Source organism: Mustelus asterias, chromosome 3 (genome assembly GCF_964213995.1).
Source record: "Mustelus asterias chromosome 3, sMusAst1.hap1.1, whole genome shotgun sequence".
In the NCBI taxonomy this organism is placed as follows: domain Eukaryota; kingdom Metazoa; phylum Chordata; class Chondrichthyes; order Carcharhiniformes; family Triakidae; genus Mustelus; species Mustelus asterias.
This window is the reverse complement of record NC_135803.1, coordinates 52622211-52646449: the sequence shown is the minus strand read 5'-3', so window position 1 is coordinate 52646449 and position 24239 is coordinate 52622211. Positions and strand designations below refer to the sequence as shown.

The window sequence follows — 24239 nt, the reverse complement described above, 5'->3', positions numbered from 1 at the left end:
CGTAGAATCCCACAGCTATAAACAAAGAACAAAGAAAATTACAGCGCAGGAACAGGCCCTTCGGTCCTCCAGGCCTGCACCGACCATGCTGTCCAACTTAACTAAAACCTCCTACCCTTCCGGGGACCATATCCCTCTATTCCCATCCTATTCATGTACTTGTCAAGACGCCCCTTAAAAGTCACTACCGTTACCGCTTCCACTACCTCCCCGGCAACGAGTTCCAGGCACCCATACTCCCTGTGTAAAAAATCTGCCTCGTACATCTCTTTTAAACCTTGCTCCTCGCACCTTAAACCTATGCCCCTAGTAATTGACTCTTCCACCCTGGGAAAAAGCTTCTGACTATCCACTCTGTCCATGCCTTTCGTAATCTTGTAGACTGCTATCAGGTCTCCCCTCAATCTCCGTCGCTCCAGTGAGAACAAACCAAGTTTCTCCAACCTCTCCTCATAGCTAATGCCCTCCATACCAGGCAACATCCTGGTAAATCTTTTCTGTATACCCTCCAAAGCCTCCACTTCCTTTTGGTAGTGTGGCAACCAGAATTGAACACTACATTCCAAGTGCGGCCTAACTAAGGTTCTATAAAGCTGCAACATGACTTGCCAATTTTTAAAATCAATGCCCCTGCCGATGAAGGCAAGCATGCCGTATGCCTTCTTGACTACTTTCTCCACCTGCATTGCCACTTTCAGTGACCTGTGTACCTGTACACCCAGTTCCCTTTGCCTATCAATACTCTTAAGGGTTCTGCCATTTACTGTATATTTCCTATCTGTATTAGACCTCCCAAAATGCATTACCTCACATTTGTCCAGATTAAACTCCATCTGCCATCTCTCCGCCCAAGTCTCCAGCCGATCTATATCCTGCTGTATCCTCTGATGGTCCTCATCGCTATCCGCAAATCCACCAACCTTTGTGTTGTCTGCAAATTTACTAATCAATCCAGTTACATTTTCCTCCAAATCATTTATATATATTACAAACAGCAAAGGTCCCAGCACTGATCCCTGAGGAATACCACTTGTCACAGCCCTCCATTCAGAAACACACCCTTCCACTGCTACCCTCTGTCTTCTTTGACCAAGCCAGTTTTGTACCCACCTTGCTAGCTCACCTCTGATCCCATGCAACTTCACCTTCTGCACCAATCTGCCATGAAGAACCTTGTCAAAGGCCTTACTGAAGTCCATGTAGACAACATCCACTGCCCTACCCTCATCAATCATCTTCGTCACTTCCTCGAAAACCTCGATCAAGTTCGTGAGACACGATCTCCCCTTCACAAAACCATGTTGCCTCTCACTAATACGTCCACTTATTTCCAAATGGGAATAAATCCTGTCTCGAAGAATCCTCTCCAATAATTTCCCTACCACTGATGTAAGGCTCACAGGCCTGTAATTACCTGGATTATTCTTGCTACCCTTCTTAAACAAAGGAACAACATTGGCTATTCTCCAATCCTCTGGGACTTCCCCTGTAGCCAGTGAGGATACAAAGATTTCTCTCAAGGCCCCACCAATTTCCTCCCTTCCCTCTCTCAGTATTCTGGGGTATCAGGCCCTGGGGACTTGTCTACCTTAATGTTTCTCAAGAACCCCAATACCTCCTCCTTTTTGATCTCAACATGACTCAAACTATCTACACATCCTTTCCCAGACTCATCATCCACCGAGTCCTTCTCTTTGGTGAATACTGACGCAAAGTACTCATTTAATACTTCGCCCATTTCCTCTGGCTCCATGCATTGATTCCCTCCCTTGTTCTTGAGTGGGTCAACCCTCTCCCTGGCTACCCTCTTGCTTTTTATATATGTATAAAAAGCCTTGGGATTTTCCTTAATCCTGCTGGCCAATGCTTTTTCATGACCCCTTTTAGCTCTTCTTACTCCTTGCTTAAGTTTCTTTCTACTTTCCTTGTATTCCACACTTGCTTCGTGTTCCCAGCCTCCTAGCCTTGACAAATGCTTCCTTTTTTCTCTTTGGCTAGGCTCACAATATTTCTCGTTATCCAAGGTTCCCAAAATTTGCCATACTTATCCTTCATCCTTACAGGAATGTGCCGGTCCTGAATCCCTATCAACTTACACTTGAAAGCCTCCCACATGCCAGATGTTGATGTGCCCTCTCTTAATTCAGAGAATCTCTTAATTCCTTTAGATTTCATAAATCTATCAATCACAGTTTCAAATATACTCAGTGACTGAACATCCACAGTATTCTGGGGTAGAGCCAAATTCAAATTGAATTGAATTGATTTATTATTGTCACATGTATTGGGATATAGTGGAAAGTATTGTTTTGTAGAGTACAAAGGGGAGAAGGAAAGAATAGGGTGCAGAGTATAGTGTTGCAGTTACTGATAGGGTGAAGAGAAAGATCAGCTTACTGTGTGATTGGACCATTCCAAAGTCTAAAGTTTATTGATTAGTCACAAGTAATGTTTACATTAACACTGCAATGAAGTTACTGTGAAAGTCCCCTAGTCACCACAATCCAGCGCCTATTCAGGTCATTGCACTTAACCAGCATATCTTTCAGACTGTGGGAGGAAACTGGAGCACCTGGAGGAAACCCACGCAGAGACGGGGGGAATGTGCAAACTCCACATAGACAGTGACCCAAGCTGGAATTGAACCCGGGTCCCTGGTGCTGTGAGGAAGCAGTGCTAATCACTGCACCACTGTGCCACCCCAAAAAGTCTGATGGCAGCCGGGAAGAAGCTGTTCTTGAGTTGGTTGGCACGTGTCTTCAGACATCTGTATCTTTTTGCCAATGGAAGAAAGTGGAAAAGAGGATGTCCGGGGTGCATTGGGTCCTTGATTATGCTGGCTGCTTTCCCAAGGCAGGGGGAAGTGTAGGTGGAGTCAATAGGTGGGAGGCTGGTTCGCATTCAGTTGTTTGGAGACAATTCACTTGTAGCCAGTTATCAATGCAAATTCAGTTGTCCTTTACTTCATACAATGTAGTGATCAATGAGAGATGTATTCACAGTGATAACTACTTTACAAACCTGCAAATGCCATTGCCTCTCTTTCCCACTCATCTGTGGATCCAATTTCACTGAAGGAGCACACTACAATTGCTCTTTCCACCCCACTAGACTGTTGTTTATTCCACCTGTATTTTTCCTTTCTCATTTGCATCTCTGGTTCTGAATTATTTCTGCAAACTCTATTTACAGATGTTGAAGTTCGCATCGGCCAATGATCATCACAAAATTATTTTTCCTAATGTATGAGCAGAAGTTAAAATTGTAACCTTCTTTTCAATTACTTCCTAATTTGTTCTGAATGTATTTAAGTCTTTACAGCAAATAATCTTCGGAAGATGGGAGTATGCGGACTCAGGTCACTGATCTCTGTTCCTCCCACCTGAATTCACATTACTCAGAAAGACTTAAAAAGCAAGAACTGGAGGACAAACTTAGATAAACAGCACATGTGTATTGCTCAAATTGACCTCCTCTGAAATAGCATGATGTCTTTACAATGGACTACACTGCAGTGAAATCATTTTATCTGGTGGACCTCAAAATCAGCACTTACATTAAAAATGGTTCTTCAGCGTCAATTTGAAATTTTATACGAGAAATATGTAAATAGCCATAGACGTGTTCTTTCCTGACACCTAGGATAATTCAGGGCAGGATAAGGAAGAAGAGAAAGGCTTTTAGCAAGTCCAAAGGGAGCAATTCAGCTGCAGTCCTAGAGGAATATAGGAAGTGCAAGAGGGAACTTAAGAAAACAATTAGAAGAGCAAAATGGGGGCGTGAAAAAGTACTTGCGAACAAGATTAGGGAGAATCCTAAGATATTCTACAAGTACATCAAGGGGAAGAGGTTAACCAGGGAAAGAGCAGGGCCCATTAGAGACCAACGGGACAATCTAGATGTGATACCGCAGAACATTGAAAGGGTGTTAAATGATTACTTCTTATTGATCTTCACTCAGGAGGAGGATATAGGTACAGAATTCCGGAAAAGGGACTGTGAGGAATTTGCACAGTTTGATACAGGAAGTGAGGAGGAATTAGAAGCTTTGACGGGCTTAAAATGGACAAATCCCCAGGCCCGGAATAATTGCATCCCAGGCTGCTGTTGGAGGCAAGGCAAGAAATTGCAGGGGCCCTGACGCAAATTTTTAATTCCTCTCTGGCCACGGGGGGAACTGCCTGAAGACTGGAGGATGGCTATTGTGGTTCCACTTTTCAAGAAGGGTGGTAGAGATGAACCAGGGAATTTTAGACCGGTGAGTCTCACATCAGTGATATAGAGGTTTACAGCATGGAAACAGGCCCTTCGGCCCAACTTGTCCATAATGAAAATTATTGGAGAAAATACTGAAGGAGAGAATTAATCTCCATTTGGAAAGGCATGGGTTGATTAGGGATAGTCAGTGTGGCTTTGTCGGAGGGAAGCCACAGCCTAACAACTTTGATAGAATTTTCTGAAAAAGTGATTGAGTGTGTGGATGAGGGAAGTGTAGTTGATGGAGTTTATATGGATTTTCGCAAAGACTTTGACAAGATCCCACGCGGGAGACTGATTGAGTGGGTGAAAGCACATGGAATTCAGGGAAACTTGGTGAGATGGATCCAAAACAGAGGAGGTTCACCAGGATGTTGCCTGGGATAGAGTATTTGTGCTATAAGGAGAGATTGGATAGGCTTGGATTGGTTTCTTTAGAGCAGAGAAGGCTGAGGGGGGGACTTGATTATGAGGGGTATGGGAAGGACAAATAGGAAGCAGCTGTTCCCCTTGGTTGAGGGGTCAATCATGAGGGGGCATAGGGTGGGGTAGGGGCAGGAGATTTGAGAAAAAATCTTTTTACTCAGAGGGTGGTGAGAATCTGGAATGCACTGCTGGGAAGGTAGTGGAGGCTGGAAATGTTACAATATTTTAAAAAGTATTCGGATGAGCATTTGAAATATAACATTCAAGGATATGGGACAAGTGCTGGAAAATGGGATTAGCCCAACTTTAGCGGTAGTTATTGTCGGTGCAGACTCGATGGGCTGAAGGTCCTTTTCTGCACTGTATGCCTCGATGGCGCTATGATTATGAACTTGCAAATCACACCCCTTTTAAATATTTCAGATCAAGATTTCCAGCAATTGGATTGCATGAGATATTAAGGCATTTCCAAAACAAAACCAAACACTTATATTTATATAGTGCTTCCAACATCATGAAATGTCCCAGGTTGTTTCAAGGGAGCATCAATCAACAAAGTATGATATAGAGTCGCGTAAGGAGATATTGGGTGGAATTTTACGAGATTTCTTTTGAGTGTCCAGCTGGCATGAAAACGGGGGAGTTCCTGATCCGTTTTTCGGGCGCGTTTTCATGCCCAATCTTATGCACTCAGTCTTTGAAAATATGGGCACGACCATTTCTAGCCTCTAGAGACAGTGGGTGGGGCTTAATCTGCCAGGCAGCCAGCAGCTTAGATTGGAGCCATAAACTACACATGCGCAGAAAAAGCTAAAAAAAAAGCAGCTCTCCTGACAGAAACCGTCCCCCCTCCCTGAGCCAGATACAGTCTCCCACTCCACCCCCTCCCCATGGACATTGGAGACCCCCCAACATTACTGACCCCCTTATCCCACCCCCACATCCCACCCCCGGACCCCCTTGCACATGGCCCCCTTATCACACCCCCGATCCCCCCCTCCGGCCCTGATGGCTGACTGACATGACCCTCTCTCTTCTCTGCCCCCGATCATCATAGAGGCACAAATCCATCTCCACACTCCATCAGCACACCTGCAAGTACTGACTTGGCTTCCCCTCCATGGTAGCAAAGCAAACTGCATTAAACTCGCTGGAATGCTCTATTGGGCACATGGCTTACCCAAACTGCCTGCAGATGATTTGTCCTAACAAGGGGAAGCTCCATTAAAACCCCAACGGTGGACAGACAGGCAGGCAGTGCAGAATGAAATGGCCTCCAGGAAGACAGGAGGCGCGGACTCAGCTGGCCCCAGGCTACGTGCTGGACCTCTGAGATCTCTTCTGCCTCAGCTGCTGGAGATGCAGCCACAGAGCCAGGGAATGCACGAGGGGCTGACGGCCACACTGGACCAACTGCAAGGCTGTTGGGAGGAGTCCCAAAGCTTTCAGGCAGACCAGCTATTGCCTGTCTTGCGTTGTTCCCAGGCCAACACCGCAAGGGTGGAGTCTGCGGTTGAAAGCCTGGGGCAGGGGATCCTCACCATGAGTGGCAGGCTCCAAGCGATGGCCGAGTCACAGCAGGGCACAGCGGAGTCCTAGAGGGCCACAGCCAAGTCACAGCAGGCCACAGATGAAGGCCTCAACAGGCTTCTTGAGATTCTGTGGCTCATGGCTGAGAGGCTTGAGATCTTGCAGGAAAACCAGCGGGACAGTGCTGAGACACAGCGGGCTATGGCTGCAAGCCCTGGAGAATGTGGCCCATTCACAGCAGGTCATGGCTGAGAGGCTGCAGAGCTTGCAGGAGACCCAGTGTCGAGACACAGCAGACTATGAAAGCAGTCTTTGATAGCGTGGCCCAGTCACAGAGTGTCAAGGCTGAGGGGCTGCAGAGCGTGGCCCAGTCTCAGAGGATACTTGCTGCGACCATTGACAGTTGGCCCCCGACTCAGGTGGCCATTGCAGAGGGCTCGACCACCATGGGTAGGACGCAGGTGGTCCTCCAGAACTGGCAGGACCAGGTGGCGCCGGAGCTTCTGGAGCTCACTGCAGAAGCACCACCGTCCCGTGGAGTTACCCAGGGGCTCACAGGAACCCTGAGCGAAGAGGAGGAGCTTGAGCCTATGCCAGGGCCTTCCACCCAGGAGACTGCAGCTGTGGCTACACCTTCTGACTCCCCACTTCCTGACACCGGGGCATCTTAGGGGCAGAGGGATGAAGTGTGTCATGGATATGTCTCAGACATCTGGAAGCCGGCCAGGTTTCGCAAGATCCAGGCCCTCCAGAGGATGAGCGCCAAGGGCATCACAGGCCACGGGATGCGATAAGCATCTGGCCACCTCCAATGTACATCCTGGGGAGACACCAAGATGTAGTGGTAGGCCACGTAAAGAGAAGAAGTTGTAGCGGCACTAAGATGGCACGGTTGAAGGGCAACATTAGTTAGATAGAATGTTTAGGCACTTTAAAATCTCACATTCACAAGTTTTTACAGTATCACTTATTTTGAAGGCACTTTTATTGGCACCAATAAATGATATTTCATCCCACACTTGTGAGAAATTTGTCTCTGATTAGCCTCCAACAGGAATGACTTACCCTGACGGTCACCGGAGGGACCCTGCACATTGATGTCAGTGGGGGAGGCCCTCAGCGCATTGCAACTTGTGAAAATCAAGGCATGAAATAATTCACTGGCTACAGCAGGTGCCATGCACTGGCAGCGGCTTACAGCATCTACATGGCATCTCCAGAACCCAGGAGAGATTACCTCCCCCCCTCCCCACCCGGGGCCCAGCATGGGTGTTTAGTGTTCCCTCACCCACCACCCAGATGTGGGCCCAGGTGCCAGCGTGCATGCAGAGCTCAGGTAGGATGTTAAGATTTGATGGAAAATTGAGGTTTCTCCATTTTACTGTTCCAAGGATTAACTTTTGGAAAGTTGTTGATTCATTAAAATGGAAATCAAATTAAAGTAATTTTGGCTCCGGCAGTGTTGGGGGGCGGGGGGGGAGCGGAAGGGGCCAATGAACGGGGGAAAGGGCCGATGATCGGGGCGGGGGGGAAATGGGGAGGGGGCCGATGATTCTGGGGGAGAAGTACCGACACCTAATGGGGGTGAGGAGGAGAGTCCCTGAAACCTCTGTGGTGCACTGAGGGGAGGTTTATTCCTGTTATGATTGGGGTGTCCTTTAAAGATGGCACCCTAATCTCAGTACAGCCAGGTTTTGCTGGCATGTTGAGGCCCCGCCCTCTGTATGACAGCATGTAACACACGCCCTTGATTTTTTTAGGAAGAGTGTCGTAAGACCTGGAGAGAAATCCGATGTGTTTCTCCAGAAAATCTCTTCTGAAGATTCCCCCCACTGTGTTTGAAATAGTGGAGAGAAATACAATGATATTATTCAAAGGGTTAAGTCCATTATATCTGTGTGACTTTGTGAGCACAGTCTGGAACTCAGGCATTTGCTAGCAAAACCAGCTGGAACCAGAAAGTATGCTGCTAAGGGAGTATTGACTTCTGCCTTCAAACTAAATATCATGTGACTGGCCATGGCAACATTGCTGCTATTTCCATGAAAATAATAGAGAGAGTAAATAGTGGCCAGCCTTCTGTAAATTGGCAGGCTGCAGTTATTGGTTTCGTTGAGAGCTTTAATTGGAAAAATATATATTCTTGGGTAGATTTTGTGCTGTCATTTTTTTAAATATAGTTTCCACAAACAGAAAATCATCTGCCACATTAAGCCAAATAGTTTCATTTGAAAGGTTTTATTTTTGTCACTAAATTCCAGCTGTAATTTGTACTCAAAATGTGCTTCTACTTCTTGCTTGCTTTAAAATAATTGTAGCAAATGCTTCTCAAATTGCATCCATACCATTACTGATTGCTCAAAAAGGAAAGGCAGTGCATAAGTGGTAACACTGTCATGATTTCCTGAACGATTTTTATTTAACGCCGATATATCGTTTGGGTGAATAACGATATTCAGCTTTACATGAAAGTAATAGCCCGGTAGCTACACGCATATGAATTAGGGAGTGCACATTCTAATTCCAATATCACTTGGAAAGTCAACTTCATTCTCTGCTCCACCCAATGCCAGGGAATCAAGCATAAGGCTCTGTAACACTCTCCATGTTAGACAAACTACCTCAAGGATAAATAAACATTATTACAGAAGTGATAAGTGTTATTACAGAATTGACAGCACATAATGATCACTGGGCCTTTGCTGGTGCTTGCTCTTTAACTGAAGTTTCCCTAATCTAATTTTGCTGCCCATTCTCATGATATTTTCACGTCCTTCCCTGACAAAGGCTTATTCAGTCTTCCATTTTAAATTATACTCTGGACGGAATTTTCCCACATTTTCTTCGTAGTGTCGGTTCCAGTGAGGAAACAGGGGAGAATTTCCATGGTTTCCCAATTCTTGCTGAATTTTCCACCCACATCGCCATTCCCACTGATGGCTAATGCAGGCTCAGACTTCCGCCCCACAACTCTATATCGAGGAGGTCCTGTGGAGCAGCGGATAGTGTCCCACCCCAGAACTTGATGGCCAAGGAAAGTGCGATCATAATGTGGCCAAACAGGTTGAGTGTCAACATGCAAAATCCTTCCAACACGCCAATGGCTAGCGGTAAGAGGGGGAGAGACTCTGGGTCAGCCATGCTTGATGTGGAGTGGTGCCCCTCAAGTTATGAGCCTCTGGTGACAGATTAGTGGCCTGTTCCAGGACTTACTAGCTACAGAAACAGATGAAAGTCTGCCTTAGTGCACCACTAGTGTGGGACGAGAATTGGAATTAGAACATTTCTATATGGATTGAACGGTTTGACCTGCACCAAAAAACACATTTCCAACTCAGGCCACATCATCCTTAGTGCAGCACGGTAGCACAGTGGTTAGCACTGCTGCTTCACAGCTCCAGGGTCCCGGGTTCGATTCCCGGCTCGGGTCACTGTCTGTGTGGAGTTTGCACATTCTCCTCGTGTCTGCGTGGGTTTCCTCTGGGTGCTCCGGTTTCCTCCCACAGTCCAAAGATGTGCGGGTTAGGTTGATTGGCCAGGTTAAAAAAAAATTGCCCCTTAGAGTCCTGGGATGCGTAGGTTAGAGGGATTAGTGGGTAAAATATGTGGGGGTAGGGCCTGGGTGGGATTGTGGTCGGTGCAGACTCGATGGGCCGAATGGCCTCCTTCTGCACTGTAGGGTTTCTATGATTTCTATGATTTCTATGATTAGTGACCAAACATATAAATCACCAACATAATCCGATTGACTATTGGCGATCAAATTGATTCAAAATGGGTGAGCAATTCCTATACATATAGGGAGGAATGATGTCAGGGTGCCTACTTCAGGCATGTGCGAATAATGCCCTATCGCAAGTCACTAAGAGGTGTGTTGGCTGAGTCTGCCACAAATTTCATTCCCTCCTTGCAAGTAAATAGATGGGCTTAAAGGTCATTCACAAATAAACTAACCTATGACATTTATGTATGCAAAATAAGAAGAAACAGCATTTATTTTCTTTAATTCTATCAAACCATAATGAATCAGTGGTGTTATGAGCTGGAAGCCATGTTCATTTTGGCTACTTAGAAGACTGGTATTTGTATAGGGCACAGAGCCAAAACATATAGTCACACCTCTCTCTGCCACGAGAATGATCTAAAAGAGCTCATGAAAAGGTTCACTTGCATTATAACTGGTTGTAAGTGTCAGTCACATTTTTGGATTTGCACTAGATATGGGCTGGGATTCTACCAATAATTTCTAAGTCCCCAAATTGAGGGAAAATGGGAGGAATTTGCACTAGCTTTTTCCAGCATGATTTCCAGAATGAGTTTCCAACACTCTGTGCACCATATCTGGAGGCCCAGCGATCTGTCAGAGCAGAGATCGGTGCATGCGCAGTGGCCCTGCATTGCCAGCCTCCCGATTGCTGGCCAGCCCCACAACCCCCCATCATTGGCCATGCAGACACCCCCCCCCATCAGTGGGGAGCAGTTATAAACCTCATTGGAGTGAACCGCTCCTGCTGGGTGGGGGGGGGGGGGGGGGGGGGCGTTGGCGGGGGGGAGACACCAGCGGATCTGGCGACTTCAGTACCGGGCCTGCTAATGAAATGGAAATGAAGATTTCCATAGGCTCATCAGCTCCATACCGATTTCCAGCGTGGAGCTGATGTCGCTGGGAATCTTTTGCTGGGAGACATGTGGAGGCCGTGGCACCCACTGGGAAGCCTATGAAAGAGCCGCTGCTGACGTCTCCCGGCAGGCTGCGCTACCCGAGCAGTGCAACGGGCTGGGAGAATCGCCCGCATGTTCTCAGGCTCAGATGCACCAACCATGCCTGTAAATGGCCCTCTGCTTCCTTAAAAGTAAGAAGTAAAATTTACCTATTAGTCACAAGTAAGGCTTACATTAATGCTGCAATGAAGTTACTGTGAAATTCCCCTAGTCGCCACACTCCGGCACCTGTTCAGGTCAATACACCTAACCAGCACATCTTTCAGACTGTGGGAGGAAACCGGAGCACCCGGAGGAAACCCATGCAAACATGGGGAGAACGGGACAGTTACCCAAGCCGGGAATCGAACCTGGGTCCCTGGCGCTGTGAGGCAGCAGTGCTAACCACTGTGCCGCCCATAATCTCCTTACAATCTAACCTGAAGCTATCCAATATCTAGCTGAACAATAGTGACTCCCAGGGCTCGTACAGCTCTGTACATGGGCTACAGAAATTATTTATTCCCTCGAGAAAGTGGACTGGTACACACTCTTAACTGACCAACACTTAGGCATTTGATCCAACAAATGGTTTCCTTTACATAAATCAGGTGAATGAACAGTATCTTCTATTGAACAGCACGTCATACACTTCACTACCCTCCTCAATGCATGAAAAAAATGATAAAACAGACATTGGGTGCAATCTTCACAAAAATTGGCAGAGTGCTGGATCAGGCGAGAAAACCTGTGTGAACCTCGTAGGCTTCACAGCCGACTTTTCTCGCCAGATCGAAAGACACTCTGTTCAATTTCAAAGAGCTGGCGTGGTTCACATAGCCAGTGAGAGAAGCAGGGCCTAAAAAACCTGGCAACATCAGAAATCTTGGATCAGGCCCTTTAAAAAGGGTGCCCTGATCTCAAACCTTAATTAAAGTACCCACTCCCCCATCATGGATAGCAGGACCTCCAGCAGATAAGGCGAAAACACCCCTCATGCAGAAGGGGAATCCCCTCCCCCCACCTACACCAACGCCCCCCCCAATGGATAAGAAGATCCCCCACATGCAGAAGGGGAACCCCACCCCAATGGATGAGGGTAGCCCCGCAATGGAGCCCAGTGGCAATGCCTAGGCATGTCCCACAACCCCCATCGGGGTGTGAACCGAATCACGTCACTCGCAGGGGTGGAGGGGATGGTAAAAGTCAAATCTCGCCATCAATATTTGCGTATCTGAGTTTGTGAGCAATTTAGCGGCCATTATGGGAATCTCCCACACAGCGAACACGGCCGCCAAATCACATGCACTATCTTTCTCTCTAAACATAACAGAGATCAATCTTAACCCGAACTTAATAACCTCCAGCTCTTCAACTGCTGGCTGCAAAGCTAGCACTGACTGTATACAGACTCTTCTGGGAGCATAAAGTGCTATGATAATAACTCTTAAAGCAAAGTTTATTTATTAGGCACAAGTAGGCTTACATTCACACTGCAATGAAGTTACTGTGAAAATCCCCTAGTCGCCGCACTCTGATGCCTGTTTGGGTACACTGAGGGAGAATTTAGCATGGCCAATGCACCTAACTTGCACATCTTTGGACTGTGGGAGGAAACCGGAGCACCCGGAGGAAACCCACACAGACACGGGGACTCACATGTGCAAACTCCACAAAGACAGTGGCCCAAGTCGGGAATCGAACCCAGGTCCCTGGCGCTGTGAGGCAGCAGTGCTAACCACTGTGCCGCCTTTCTGAGGTATACTGAAACAAAAGGCAATGCATGCATCACTGCTTCTCTCAAATCATCACTAGCTATTCACAGAAATCTGCATTTCTCATGTTAATATTGAATTGACAGCCAATATCGGGCAATGACAAGGCAATTTGTGATTGAGCGTGATATCCCTGGTCATTTAAACAATTCACATCCCAGGCATCCTATTGTGCTTGCCTCAACAACGTGCCTTGTTCAGTGTACTGCAGTCAACCTGTCAGGTCTCTCAGTTTGATGCTTTGCCTTTGCAAAATACTCTGTCTGACCTTATGTTTTAACTCTTCACATGCAATTCTTGTAATAGAAAATAAAGCATAAGATTCAACACAGATAAAAATCCATTTTTATCACCATTTCTCCATTTGAATTAATTTCTATAAAATTGTTCAGAAGGTTTGATAAATTACCTTTTAAACTGATTTAAATGACATTCCAATAGCAGGCAGATATACCCGACTCTTCCTTTTGAGTCAGTATAGCTTTTAAAAGCATTTATTGCTAGTTTAATATTGCCACTAATATTGTAACGCCTTTGCTTCAACTGATCTCTGCTGCCTAATTTGTAACAAGAAATATTTACATGTATTGACAATTTCACAATGTAATCATGAATCTTTTTCAGAGTTTTGGGATAACTGCAGTATACAGAGAAAGTGATTTCTCAGCACTAAAACAAGAAGAAAAGCCAGCCAGCTCAGCAGCCTCTCACAGTCAGGGAGGTCAGCCAGCTACCATTCATTGTACATGGAGTTCTAGGATGCTCACATTCTATGTCGGAATTAATTTGATTAATTATGTAGTCATTGGCCTGAGGTGGTTCACCTCTATTATTAATAGATTTTACAGCACACGGTACAGAATATAAAAGTTGACATTTCGCAAAACAGCTGGTAAGATCACAATTGGAGTACTGGTGTACAGTTGTAGGGTCGGTTTAACATGAAAGATATTGAGGCAAGACAGAGGGTATAGGATATACTCACCAGGAAGATGCCTGGTACGAGGAAATACAAATAATGAAAATACATTAAAAATGGGGCTTTTACGCAATAAAGGTAGTTAGATGTTTTCTTCACGAGGAGAAGATTGTAATAGTCAATTTTGGAGGGGACAAAGGAAAGTCTGAGGTATGAGGTGATATTGCAAGTGGAAGAAGGTAACAGGTCAAGATACTGCAGGGTGGATGTTCAGTGATATAAAAATGCATGCAAAGCAGGTTCCTGCTCAGCGAGGAGCGGGGAAAATCTGAAGTCGTGTCCTCACCAGCAACAACTGCAACCTCTCGATCTTGAGCCCCGCTGGCTAGCACGCACACGGTGAAAGCAGGCTCAAGATTTCACCCATTATCTTTTCTTTGATATAACCTTACCCAAAAGCATGCTTCGTGTCAGTTACTAAAACTCATCACAGTCAAAACTCATAACACTCAAAACACTCCCTCTATACACATGTTTTGTAGCAGGCAGCTGAGAGGTGAGGAAAGTTATCCCACCATCTCTCTTCTTATCAGCAACAATGGTCAGGGGATACAGAGTAGGGGACAGAGGAAGGATAGATAGTTAGCTGCACAAAAGGAAAGAGTAGGGTACTAGTAAGCCACTAAGAGTGGCAGAAGGTTGGAAGTGGGTTTTTACAGGGACCAGAGGGCCAATTGTGTAGATTAGCCTGCTTCTGTACTGTATATTCTGTGTAATTCTATATAAATTTCTCCCTTCTTTCAGGTCTACCCAAATGATTCAACCATCCCTGACCAAACAGAAGAATTGCTCTCAGAACCCGGCTAATATTGTTTTACAATACACCACTAGGAGCTGTTTCCAAGTTGATTTGTCCTTTCCAGTTTTACATTCCATATCACATGAATGTTTTATCTCCACTCAGCATCTCACCTTGACAGACTGGTTGAGATTAGGTGATAACCCTGTAAATTCTTCAGCTACCGTACAATGAGATAGAAACACCCTATGAGAAACAAGTCACATCAATCTCAGATATTTTACGAAAACCAAGGTATACTTAAGCAACATTCAGTTACTTTCTAAATGCCATTTAAAATATATGTGTATGGGTATTGTTAGCCTGTGCCACAGATTTAAGCAAGTATGCACAGAATTGAATGTTCTGAACAAATAGTCTGTGTGGAAGCTTGAGTGAAGTATTCCCACGGTGATTCTTACTGTAAAATGTTAAAGCATGACATTTATTATAGATAATTCTGATAGCTTATTTGCCAACAAATTATATGTTATATGTCAGTGTTTCTGTGCAAGGGGAGTAAATGGGAATAGTACAATGGGTTTCTGTGATTGGACTGGAATCACATTTGGACATTTTTAGCAGGTTCAGCTGTACATTTAATTGCATCTAACCGCTCAAATTTTGCAAGATAACACACCAAGATATTAAAACCACAGCAGCACTAATGAAACCATCACTAATACTGCAGTGCATATTGAACATCTTTCCAACATGATTTTACCTGGTTCTGAGAACAGATGTGGGAAGCAAATCATTTAAATGTTGACAGGTGTGGTACTGTGACTGAACTTAAAACCGATTCCTTATGGTAACTTCATGTGCTCAGCATATTTAAAATGCCTAAGCAGACGGCTTACTCTGCTTTGACAGACATTAAAACCAGAAAAAACACTGGAACTCACTATATGCGTTTAAAAGAGATTCACGCAAAGTACAATCAAATACGGACAAGCAACTGAGTAATATTTTCCATTTTTTGTCTATTCCTGAAGTCCAATTGAAACAGTTATCATAGATAACAGTGTCCGCTGTAGGTAGATCATAGATCATAGAATCCTACAGTGTAGAAAGAGGTCATTCGGCCCATCGAGTCTGTACCGACTCTCCAAAAAAGCACCTTACCCAGGCCTTATCCACGTAACCCCACGTATTTACCCTACTAATCCCCCTACACACATTGAGATACTAAGGGGCAATTTAGCATGGCCAACCAACCTAACCCTCACATCTTTGGAGTGTAGGAGGAAACTGGAGCACTTGGAGAAAACCCACGCAGACAAGAGGAGAATGAGCAAACTCCTCACAGTCACCCAAGGCCGGAATCGAACCCGGGTCCCTGGCATTGTGAGGCAGTGCTAGCCACTGTGCTGCCGTAATCAGGATAATCAGTGTAAACAGATGAATCCAAAAGAAAGTTCCTGTGAGTGCCAGGCTACCTGCAATTTTATGACACAGGAGTTAATTAATAATATTTAATGTCAATCATAGAATCATAGAATCCCTACAGTGCAGAAGGAGGCCATTCGGCCCATTGAGTCTGCACCAACCACAGTCCCACCCAGGCCCTACTTCCATAACCCCACATAGCTACCCTTCTTGGCCAATCAATAAGGGAAGCAAAGTGATCTTTTCATTCCAAAAGTACCAGGACTGGTTTCAGTAAAGTTACTTTAGTAGACTTTTTTTAAATGCAGCTGCATACTCCTCTGCTGAAGCTATCATTTTACTTGCAGAGATCAAGGGCTGATGTCAGCACATCTGTCCAAATTTCTTTTAACAATGTAAGTTAAAAGATTTTATCAACCTCAAGGCAGTATACTAATACACTGCAGAGTGCTACAAGGTAATTTGGGCAGGCTTATCAAGTCACACTTGTTTAGAGTCAGATTTATTTGGTTTGCTTTAGAAAGGTCGCTTCTTTTGATGAATCTTACTTTTAAACATAAACACACTTCCAGATGTTTAAAAGGGGTTAAGACTTACCGTGCTTGTTTTTAATCTTTTATATCCCATCCTCCAGATATTGACAGCTCTATACTTAGAGCTGAGATCCCCTAGACATTAAATACCTGACATTGCTAGTGTTACATTAGGCAGTCAGTAGCAGGCACTAAATGAAGGAGACAAGGTGCTTCCCCACTGGAAAAAGGAGTTTTAAAAATAGCAAATCACGCTGTGCTAATTATGCATGCTTCCTACCAATTGGCTCATTAGCAACAGCTATGAGGTATAAAACAGCGCATAATGGCTTTAAACCTGGAGAAGATTTTCAACCAACAGTCACGTTTTGGGAATCTTACATTGTGTAGATGGGGCAAGGGCTGATGTGGGCAGAGGGGACATTGGTGCAAAGGATTAGGAAGATTAGATGATTGAAAGGAAAATAGAAACTTTAAAAATTAACTTGTCCATTGTGAACACATTAGTAACTTTCTTCCATTCAAAATGACCAAAACATCTGTCTAGTTGTTTCAGACTGTGCCTTATCTGATAGACCTTCCATTTTTAAAAACAATTGACATTGACATGTTTGACTAGTAAATGTTGGAAAATACAATTTTTTTTACTGTGTTACTAAACTAATTTATTTTTCACAATATGATCCATTTGATGTTGGTGGTGATATGGGTGCATACTGAGATCAATTACCAAACTAAATAGAATTCTAAAAAGTGTCATCCAGAAAACAAAACGTCAGTATTTCAGTCATTTGATCAGAGCTGAAAAGTGACAGATCACCGGAGCACTCAGAGGAAACTCACGCAGACACGGGGAGAATGTGCAAACTCCACACAGACAGTATATTTATAAAGTTTTATTTATTAGTCACAAGTAAGGCTTACATTAACAGTGCAATGAAGTTAATGTGAAATTTCCCTAGTTGCCACACTCTGGCATCTGTTTGGGTCAATGCACCTAACCAGCACGCATTTCAGACTGTGGGAGGAAACCAGAGTACCTGGAGGTAACCCATGCAAACACGAGGAGAATGCGCAAACACCACACAGACAGTGATCCAAGCCAGGAATTGAAACCAGGCCCCTGGCACTACGAGGCAGCAGTGCTAACCACTGTGCCACCGTGCCGCCCTACTTCACCCTCTCCCATATCCAACCTCCCCAAGCCTTTATTCAATATATTTACAAGTTATCCTAGTTTTGAGGAGATTCAGGGCAACACAGGCATTGCTGTTCAAGAGAGAAAAAGACTGTTTATTGATGATGTACATCAGCTCAGAGATTTGTTTGTCATCATATATTAATGGTTTCAGAATCATGTCTAAGGCCAGAAGTCAGATTCCTCCGGGTCCTTAAAGCAGTGTGCCTGCTGTTCATAGCCAGACGTTTCTCAGCCAGTTGTTCTGCCATAATCATTTTTGACTATGGCTGTCTGCATCAATTGGTGGGAGTCTTCCCTAAATTAACACTATGTTCTTGGCTCCTTGAAATGTCAAATCCCAGCTTGTGCTGGGTTTTTTAAGCTGCTTACTCAGTTGCGATTAATTTTTAATTATTCTTTTTCCTCTCTTTGTTTGGAGCAAGTTTGGCTGCCATGCTTTTAGGTGCCAAATTGGGAATCAGGTTTCTCGGACTCAGATTTAAACAGCAATTCTGACCACTGCATTATTTAGCTTTCTTCAAGACTTGTGTTATTCAGGATTTTGACATTTTTAGCTCAGCCTTGCTGGGTCTGCTGATTCTGCTTGCTCTGGTCATTGAAGCGGATCTTCCACAGTATTCAATGCTGCTGCAGTGAGACTTTACTTTCTGCCTCCAGCTTCCAAACCTTTCATTGGAGATATTCTCTGGCAATTTCCTTCTGCGTTCTCGCTTCTTGAGCTTATCTTCAGGTCAGAACATTTCTTTGATCTTTCTTTCAGTTTTCCAGGATTTTTCTTTCCTTTTGAAGTCTATGTGATGCGTTGAGCTGTTCCATTCACTGCTATCAGATTATAAGATGTTGGGCTTAGTCTTATTAAGATATTTGCAGTCTTAGGTAAGCATTTATTGACTACCAGAAACCAAATACATAGGTACAGTAAAGCTCCAAGTTAGAAGCAGTCTCCATGCTTGCTTCTACACATGTCTCTGGCTAACACTACACTCGCTCCTAGGTGTGGTGACGTGTTCTCTTACATCACTGTGTGCACGATACAGTATGCAGACTCACATTAACTCTTTATGTGTCAGACCCTTAGGGAGGAATTTTACTGGCACGTCCGCCTAAGTTTCATATGATCCCAAGGCCAACGGAGAATCATAGAAATCATAGAAACCCTACAGTGCAGAAGGAGGCCATTCGGCCCATCGAGTCTGCACCGACCACAATCCCACCCAGGCCCTACCCCCACATATTTACCCGCTAATCCCTCTAACCTACACATCCCAGGACTCTAAGGGGCGATTTTTAACCTGGCCAATCAACCTAACCCGCACATCTTTGGACTGTGGGAGGAAACCGGAGCACCCGGAGGAAACCCACGCAGACACGAGGAGAATGTGCAAACTCCACACAGACAGTGACCTGAGCCGGGAATCGAACCCGGGACCCTGGAGCTGTGAAGCAGCAGTGCTAACCACTGTGCTACCGTGCCGTGCCGTTCTCCGAGCCTTGCCCACCCCGATTCCGGGGGTGGTGTGCAGGTAAAATTCCAGCCTTAAAGCACAATTAACACATAAAAAGCAGGTGCTATAATGCCCATTTTCTCCTACTAAATTTGGTTATAACTCCTCTTATGGAATGTTACAGGAGATTGGCTAATAATATAAAACTAAACTTTGAAATAAATAGGACAGAATCTATGATTTTAAAATTTAAAGTGAATTACATCTGCATGCCTGGGTCTAATTATCCCCTTTTCGCTAATTATACTTTGTCTCAGGACCATCCTTTGTCTTGACTCTGCATATAAAGTAAAATTTAGGGTGCAAACAAAACGATCCACACACAAATCGTGTGCAAGAGAAAATGTAGAGCATACAGAGGTAGGCCTCACTATAAGCTAGCGCTAGTTAGATTTCTTCTTTTTAGCCAGCGCTCTATGGAAACAGATATAGGTTAATGTATACCTGAATAAAATCATTTTTTAAAATGGCAATGTTATGAACCATAACCATTATTCCAACACTTGCTGCTGTGCTAAGAGTTCTTGCTTTGCAGAGTTTTGTCTCTGATGGTTAAACTAACATAGGATTAAAAGGTGTACTTACTGCCCACACACCAACCAGCCTCCTAGTAACAAATGGGTCAAAATTCCAGTAGGTAAATGGAAGGAATGTGATGTAAAAGATCTCCTGACCCAGTGCAGCAGCGAATCGGAACAAATAGTAGAAAAAATAGTTCTTCACCACATATCCTGGCTTTTCCTGTAAAGATGCAAAATTACCTTTAATCTTCATTTCCTTTTTGAACCAATTGAATTTTTCCATATCACACATTCAGTAAATGACTTATCTCTTTGTGATTTGCAAACAAATAAAAATGTTTTGTCCAATCAGTTCAGCCTTTCCTTCCTCAAGAGGTAATCCCATCGTAAAAAAATTAAGTTAGCACAGAGAACAAATGCAAAGTAAATGTAAAATAACTTTGCAATGTTATTGTTTGACATGCTTCTGTTGACACAATCGTTGTGTTTCTTTTTGTCTCCACGTTTAATATAGCTTTAGTCTCCCTGTAGCTTGTTGAGACTTGAAAGACTTACTTGGTGAGAAGAATTAATTAGAATCAGTTTCAGTCTAAAATGTATTTGTTAAAGCAACATGCAATCTTAAAATGTGATAATTTTATTTCATTCATTAAAATCCATGGGATAAAACAGAAGAGGCTGGAAAAACTGAGCAGTATCTGTGGAGAAAGAAACAGAGTTATCATTTTGAGCCCGTGTAACTCTTCTTCAAAGCTTTAAGTCACATGGACTCGAAGCATTCATTCTTTCTCTCTCCACAGCCAGATCTGCTGAATCTTTCCAGCACTTTCTGTTTTTATTTCAGATTTCCAGCATCCGCAGCATTTTATTTTTATGGAAATGTTTTTAATTGAGAAGAACTTCAAAATTATCAGATAACTTGAAGGATGAACTGCAACTCATAAGAATCATAAGAACCAGGATAAGGAGTGGGCAATTTAACCCCTTGAGCCTGCTCCACCATTTAATATGATCATGGCTAATCTCCTTTCAGCCTCAACTGCACTTTCCTGCTCATTCACCATAACCCTTCAAACTCTTACTAATTAAAAACCTGTCCAACTCTTCCTTAAATTTACTCAAAGTCTCAGCATCCACCACAATCAAGGGTAGCGAATTCCACAGACTCACAATCCTTTGGGAGAAATAATTTCTCCTCATCTTCGTTTGAAAGCTGCCACCCCTTCAACCATAGCACATTGACTAAGAAATCCCTAAGAGCTATTTGCACTCTGCCAGCCTAAGAATTCACCAGAAATACTGCAGAAACCTTGTACATAGAGGCATAAGTGGGGTTTCTGCTGCAGCTTAGGAGCAGCAACATTGGAAATGAAGGAGCAACCCTGTGGAATTTCCAACGAATTCTACTTAGTATTAATATGCTACCTATTATACTTATAATTTGCCATTTACATGCCCACTCTACAAGTTCATTAATGTCTTGTGGAATTTTATTGCAGTCCTTTCCTACATCAACTCAAATTGCAAATTTGATCATAGAATCATAGAATGGTTTCAACACAGAAAGAGGCCATTCAGCCAGGCATGTACCCACTGGGTCTCTACAAGTGCAATTATTTCATAACATTACTAATATAATTTGCAATAACACTGAGTTATCATTGTGGCATTGCATCATTGCTTTTATTTTACCTGATATGCTACCATCAGCACAGAAACAGATCATATGAGCAAGCAGGTTCATGCCAGTGTTTACTTCTTCTCAACCTTTGTCATCTAACCCATCAAGACATCCCTTGTTCTGTGTGTTGACCTAGTTTTCCCCTAACTGTATCTATGTTGCTCAACTCATTCATTACTTGTGGTAGTGAGTTCCACGTTCCAATTACTCTCTGGGCAAGACATTTCTCCAGAATTTGTATTAGTACATCAGTGACTATTTTACATTTATAGCCCTTAGTTCTGGTTTCCAATTCAAAGGAAAACTTCCTCTCTCCATTTATGCTATCAAAATAGATAGAAGACATTGATTAGGTCATCCATCAGTCCTCTCTTTCCTAAAGAATGGGGCTCCAGCCTATTCAATCTTTGCTGATAGATATGAATTTTCAGTTCTGGCATCATTCTAGTAATGTTTTTGAGCTTTCTCAAGTGCCTGTATAACCTTTGTATAATAGAGACTAGAACTGTTCACAGTACTCCAAGTTTGGTTTAACCAAGGTTCTGTGTAAGTTTAACTTTTTTTTGCCTTTTCAAATCTATCCCTCTAGAAATGAACACCATGGCATTGCTTTCATTAATGACAATTTTTTTTTCCAGAAATAAGTGGCCTATCATTCTTCCTACCAAAATGTACCACTTTAACTATTTTAATGTTAATTTGCCATTTACATGCCCATTCTACAAGTTCATTAATGTCTTGCGGAATTTTATTGCAGTCCTCTCCTACATCAACTCAAATTGCAAATTTTATCATAGAATCATAGAATGGTTTCAGCACAGAAAGAGGCCATTCAGGCAGGCATGTACCCGCTGGGTCTCTACAAGTGCAATTCACCTAGTGCCACACAATGCCTTTTACACATAGCCTGCAAATTTTAAAATTTGTGCTTCCAATTCCTGAGTCTAAATTGCTAATGCAAATTGCGAAGCTCAGTGGTCCCAGTACCAATCCTTGTGGAATACTGTTTCCCACCCTTTGCTCTAATCTATTTCTACAGTTGAATTTTAATATGTTTAACTCCACATTCTCTCTGATCACACAAAACACTGCATACTTCTGCATGTAAGAAAAAAATTATAATGTCTCAATTTATTATTATAAGATGCAAAGCAGAACCAGAGTTTCTCCTCTATAGCTTGTGCAGAGAATGCGCTACTTCAGTCCAATTACACAATCTCTACATGCTTTGTTAAGAGTTTTGGTTATTATCTCCTTAAGTATACATAATGCCGGATGTCTCTGATAAGTAAAGGAACTTCCTCTGAAATCTGAAATAAATCACTCTGTGGAGTCAATGGATGAGTTTCTGTCTTGACACAGACAGGTGCACTTAAGCAGCTAAAGCAAGCAATTTAAATAACCCCAAAGACATGCATCATTTTAATATGAGCATTCAAACTTTGGACATGTACAGATGCACTGTAGACTTGTAAATTAAATGTGGAATTCTGTATATATTGTAGGTAGTAATGGTCATGTGCCACTCCAAATGTGCATCTTACTCTACAATCTTTCCACGCCCGGGAAATGTGATATCCCAATCTTAAACTAATCATAATTCTTTATTAAACAATGTAAGGAGGCCTTGTGGCACAGTCGTAACTCCCCTACCACTAGGCCAGAAGCTCTGTGTTCGAGTCCCACACCAGGACTTGTTGGCCATGGAAGAAATGGTTCAACGGGCTGACAATCAGCTCGGAAATCCTTCCACCACTTCCCCACTATTCCCCAAAAAGGTTAAAAACAGGGTGGGTGTGAAGATACACTAACAACAACATTAATCAATAGCTTCCTCTTAGAATGAGCTTTAGGCCTTGCATTAGATTGTCAGCCTTGGTTCAGTTTGAGCACTTCTGCTTCTCAGTCAGCAGGTCACAAGTTCAAACCCTACTCCAGAGCTCATGAAGAGCGATTACTAATGGTAAACAGCGGTTCTATGTGCCCTCTGAGGTGCACGTAAAAGACCCTGTGGTACTACTGAAAACAAACTTGGATGTTCTCCTGACATTCATCTGCAAGCCAACAGCATCAAAACCGACTAGCTGGTCATTTACCTCATTGGTATTTGTGGAAGCTTGCTGTGCCAAATTGGCTTCTGGATTTGCCTGAGAAATGACACTTTCAAAGTACTTATAAGCTTCCAGCACTTTGGGATGTCCTGAGAAGGTGAAGGATGCTATAGAAATCCAAGTACTTTATTTCCCTTTGCAGAAAAGGGGGATATTGCGTACATGTTGAGGCGCGTCTGATAAATAGACAAGGCTGATGTTGCCAGGAACAGAAGGCTTTTATTCGCTAAAAAGGAACGATGTGGAACAGACAATAAACAGAAGAATACTGGGCATGAGGATCTCCTGACTGAGGCCGGAGGGGGAGGGCTGCAGCCTTTATACCCTGAGGGCGGAGCCTCCAGTTAAAGGTGCAGCCGAATTAAAGGTGTCAGGGAGTGTCTCATATACGAACAGTAGTGGCAACAATATATACAGCTCAACCGTGCCGAAGGCACGACAGTGGTTTACCACATTCACCCCCTGTTTAAAAAAGTTCGTCAGGGCGAGGTGGTTCATACTTTCATAAGTTCAGACGGTCCGGTGGGCGGGTAGTCCGCTGCGACCGCCATAGTGTGGGTTGGGGTGCTGTTTCGGGGGGCTGTGGTGACGATCCCGAGGCTGGTCTGATGACGTCCGCAGTCTCCGCAGTTCCTTCTCGCCGTTGGGTACGAGGAGGGTGCTCCTGGGTCTCAGGCATGCCGTACACAGGGGCTGGACTAGCACAATGCCGCACAGGAGCGTCAGGATGGAATGGTGTGTCAGGGTGGGCATCGGGGGTGAGGGGCGAGGGGCCGTAGGGTGCGGTACCAGCGGGGGCCAAATCCCGAATGGAAACCGTATCCTCCCGCCCATCGGGGAACGCCACATAGG

General features: G+C 44.0%; 1 protein-coding gene across 1 annotated transcript in view; it reads right to left on the bottom strand.

Moving 5' to 3' along the window:
- Positions 1 to 24239, bottom strand: part of LOC144483865 (sphingosine-1-phosphate phosphatase 2-like) — a 53041-nt gene that overhangs the window by 13682 nt on the left and 15120 nt on the right. The window contains exon 3 of the mRNA XM_078202440.1: positions 19660 to 19815. Within this exon, the coding sequence (XP_078058566.1) occupies positions 19660 to 19815 (156 nt within the window). The remainder of the gene's footprint in view (positions 1 to 19659; positions 19816 to 24239) is intronic.